This window comes from Fistularia commersonii, chromosome 25 (assembly GCF_037954325.1).
Source record: "Fistularia commersonii isolate RoL2024-O1a breed Wild chromosome 25, RoL_Fcom_v1.0, whole genome shotgun sequence".
Classification (NCBI taxonomy): domain Eukaryota; kingdom Metazoa; phylum Chordata; class Actinopteri; order Syngnathiformes; family Fistulariidae; genus Fistularia; species Fistularia commersonii.
This window is the reverse complement of record NC_141308.1, coordinates 13,861,176-13,865,091: the sequence shown is the minus strand read 5'-3', so window position 1 is coordinate 13,865,091 and position 3,916 is coordinate 13,861,176. Positions and strand designations below refer to the sequence as shown.

Genomic DNA, 3,916 nt, shown 5'->3' with positions numbered 1-3,916 from the left:
TAGCACAACAGGCTGAAGCTAGCACAACAAGCTCCTACTAGCACAATAGCTTCCGCAAGCACAACAGGTTCCTGCTAGCACAACAGGCTCCTGCTAGCGCAACAGGCTGCTGCTAACACAAGCTCCTGCTAGCACCACAGCTTCCACTAGCACAACAGGCTCCTGCTAGCACAACAGTTGCCATCTTTGAAAGAAACTGTGATGCATCTGACTGGACAGCAAAGTATTTTTCATTGTACCAGGAAACACATTTCTACACTGTACATGTGACAATAAGCGCTTTGAATTTTGAATCTTTTTATTAGACTGCACAGGTGTGAGAGCACATCAGTTATTCAGGTGTTTTTGAATCTAGAAGAAATCTGGACGTGACCATCTTGCAGATTCTTGCGTGAATTAAATGTTTTTTCCAGCTGGGAAAAAAAGCCCCTTTTCATTCTGCTTCATCCTGGCAATTCCAACACCGCACAACGTCAAACCTGGATTCTTCTCTTCGGGGAAGTTTCGTCAGTTTTCCCGACCGACCGACGGCCGCTCCTCTCGCCGACGCACTTGTGGCTTTTCAGCTTGAACTTCTGGGTGAAGCTCTTGCCGCAGACGGCGCAGCAGAACGGTTTCTCCCCGGTGTGCGTCCTTTTGTGGCTCATCATGGTTCCCTTCTGCGAGAACCTTTCTCCACACAGCGGGCAAGAGAAGGGCTTCTCCCCGGTGTGGGTCCTCATGTGCCTCCTCATGTTCCCCTTCTCCGAGAAGCGTTCGCCGCAGACGCTGCAGGAGAAGGGCTTCTCCCCGGTGTGCGTCCTCATGTGCGTCCTCATGTTTCCCTTTTGCGAGAACCTCTCGCTGCAGACGGAGCAGGAGAAGGGTTTCTCCCCGGTGTGTGTTTTCATGTGCTGGGCCAGGATGTAGTGCCGGCTGAAGGTGGTGTCGCACACGGAGCAGGAGAAGGGTTTCTCTCCGGTGTGGATCCTCAGGTGTCTCTTCAGACTCACCTTGAAGCCGAATCTTTTCCCGCACTCGGAGCAGCCGAATGGTTTCTTCTCGGCCCGGCCGGTCCTTCTACCTTCAGGGTCCCGATCCCTCCCCGAAGGTCTGCCGGTCTCCTTCCAGTCTTTGCTGTCGTCGGTCTGGGATTCCGAGGACTCGGACGTCCCGCCGTCGCCGTCAGATTGTGAAAGTGTGCCTCGGTCTTCTCCGGCCCTGGGCTCTCCGTTCTCCTCAGGCCGGCTCCACTGCAGCTGCCAGGTCTGAGGTTTCTCCTCCTCGTCTTCGCTCTTCACCGAGTCGGAATGCGACGGGACCTTGACGCCGTCCTCCTCCTCTTTTATGTGGAGCTGCTGACCGCCTGGAAGGGGACGATGAAAACAAACCCCCGTTCCTCACCATCTATCCCTGTCGCTCTGCAGGAACCACAACTCCTCCTCACCTGAACCCCCATGGTCTTCCCTCTTCACGGGGACAGGCTGGAGCCGGACCTCGGTGATGTGGACCCCCTCTGGACCTTCCTCCACCCGAGAGGCCCAGAAGCCCTCCTCTTCCTCCTTGATGCGAGGAGGCTGCCGCTCCGGGCTGGAGCTCCACTCCTGAGGCGGGAGGTGGAGGCGGCTCATCCCCGTCTGTCAGGGAACGGAGGAACGACATCTAAGAGCGTCTTCTGACAATTTGTATTCCTGACCCAAAATATAATGACGCACCAAACCATAAAACCACAGTTACCCCAACTATCACTCCAGGGAATCTCAATTCTGGATAGAAAATGCAGCAACTCCTTTATTAGGAAATGTTTTACAGAAAATTTATTCCCTGGACGTCAAATAAATGTAATATTTTAAATAAATTTGATAAGGAATCGATTGCCAGGCTGCGAACCATGTATCTGACTCTACCCACAAGGCAAAAGAGACCCACTTCAAAATGATGAATAACATCTACCCATCTAATGTACTATTGAGGGCACGCTTGGATATTGACGATAATATTTGTACATTTTGTGAAGATAACATTGACACCGCTGACCATATATTTTTCTCATACAAAAAAGTACAAAGCTTTTGGGCTAAAACTCAAAAATGGGTTAAAGACAATTTTCCATCGTCACCAGTTTCCTTCTCAAAAGACGACAAAACATTTGGTTTATTTTCAAGCAACAAAAGAGATGAACTATGTGTCAATGTTATTTTAGGCCTGGCCAAGTTCTGCGTTCACAAAAACAGAATGCAAAAGTGTTCCCCCAACTTTACGGTCTTTATAAACGATTTTGAATTATATAAAAAATTCTTAAAACTTATGGACAAATCCAAAAACTAAAAAATATACAGTTTGATTCCTGAGATTTCTTGTGATCCACCAAGTTAAATATATGTTATATTCCCCTTGCATTTTTTTTGATTAATTAATTTATTTTTTATTTTATTTATCTATCTATTTATTGAATTATTTTCCTTTACTTTCTTTTTCATCTAGCATTAAATATTTATCACAAACCTTTAACCCTATAAACTTCTGATTACATACAGAACAAATATCCTTATGTCCTATGCTCCCTCATTCCCGTTGTTTCATTTACATTCGATTCAACCTTACATTTATATATTTGTTTATGCTGTTTCTGTTCAATATAAAAAAAAAAAATTAAAAAAAGCGGTCTTCTGCTGTCAGAAACTCGGTCCAACATCCCCAGGATGCAGGCCTTGGTCCTCCTGGGCTTCTGGGTGCCTCAGATACTTTGGTCTATTAACATATCAAATTCATTGTGATCACACATGTACATATGAAGGACAATGAAATGCAGTTTAGCACCTAAGCAGAAGTCCAAATAAATACAATATGTGCAATATTCACATTTTTTAACTTATTTTGTTACTTTTTCATTCTGTTGTCTATTCTTACCCTTGTTGTTGTTGTTCACTCTGCTGTTTATTAATTTGTGGATGTCTTTTGCTATTGTTTAATTGTCTCTTTTATTTATATTTATACTCATATTTATTGATATTGTCATTGTTGCGCTGCTGAGACAAAATAATTCCCCCTGTGAGGATCAATAAAGTTTATCTTATCTTATTATTATTATTCCTAATCATATGCACATAGTACAGCCAAATGTGTTTTTGCACCCGTGGGTAGGATCGAAACATAGTACATAGAATGAAAATAAATACGATATAATAAGGTAAAAATAAGACGTAATAATGAAGCGGGGATGATAAACAAGCCCCGCCCCCCTTGTTCCAGGGTCAGCTGTGATTGGCTCCGAATAAAAACAACGCGTCATAAAACACCATAAAACACGTGACATCATAAAAGAAGTGACATCATCAAATCCATGACACACACCTCGTCTTCGTCACGACATCGGCACGCGATAAACGGTAAACGGGAGGAAATAAACAAAACGCCGTTGTGGTGCAGCGGCTCGATTTCCTGCCGGACATCGACGTCTGACATCGATTGTTACCGTGGCAACGCGCCGACGTCCGGGTTCCCGCCGCGACGCCTCGCAGCCCGTCCGCCGTCTGCGCATGCGTACTGGGCCGGGACGGAAAATAAGGGGGGGACCCGGCGTTTGCGCATGCGCACGAGCAGCCCCCAGGGGCGGAGGCGGGCGCGGCTGTTTTGTTGAACCTAAAAGTACCTAAAAGATCAACTATATACTGGTTTATGGATGATATTTCCTTCAATTTATTAAACTAAATACATATGATGGTCCCCTTCCAAAAAAAAAAAAAAATTTCTTAATGTGCTCGACATTATAATTTTTATGTCACTGATATTTGCTTAGACTTAGCCACGTTTGTATGTACAGTACACGCTTATTTTATTTACTTTTTATTTTTTATTATCCAGCCTTGGGGGGGGGGCACAGGCCAGTGTCTCTCCGAGCCCCGATAAATGCAGAGGGTTGGATCGAAGGGCATCC

General features: G+C 45.3%; 1 protein-coding gene across 1 annotated transcript; it reads right to left on the bottom strand.

Moving 5' to 3' along the window:
* Window positions 1-203: 203 nt before the first annotated feature.
* LOC147219390 (uncharacterized) lies at window positions 204-3,354 on the bottom strand. Its single transcript, XM_086172628.1, has 3 exons — window positions 3,334-3,354; window positions 1,427-1,616; window positions 204-1,345 (listed from the first exon to the last, which is right to left on the bottom strand). The coding sequence occupies exons 2-3, from the start codon at window positions 1,608-1,610 to the stop codon at window positions 474-476; spliced, it is 1,056 nt and encodes a 351-aa protein (XP_086028754.1). The 5' UTR covers window positions 1,611-1,616; window positions 3,334-3,354; the 3' UTR covers window positions 204-473.
* Between the last annotated feature and the right edge of the window lie 562 nt (window positions 3,355-3,916).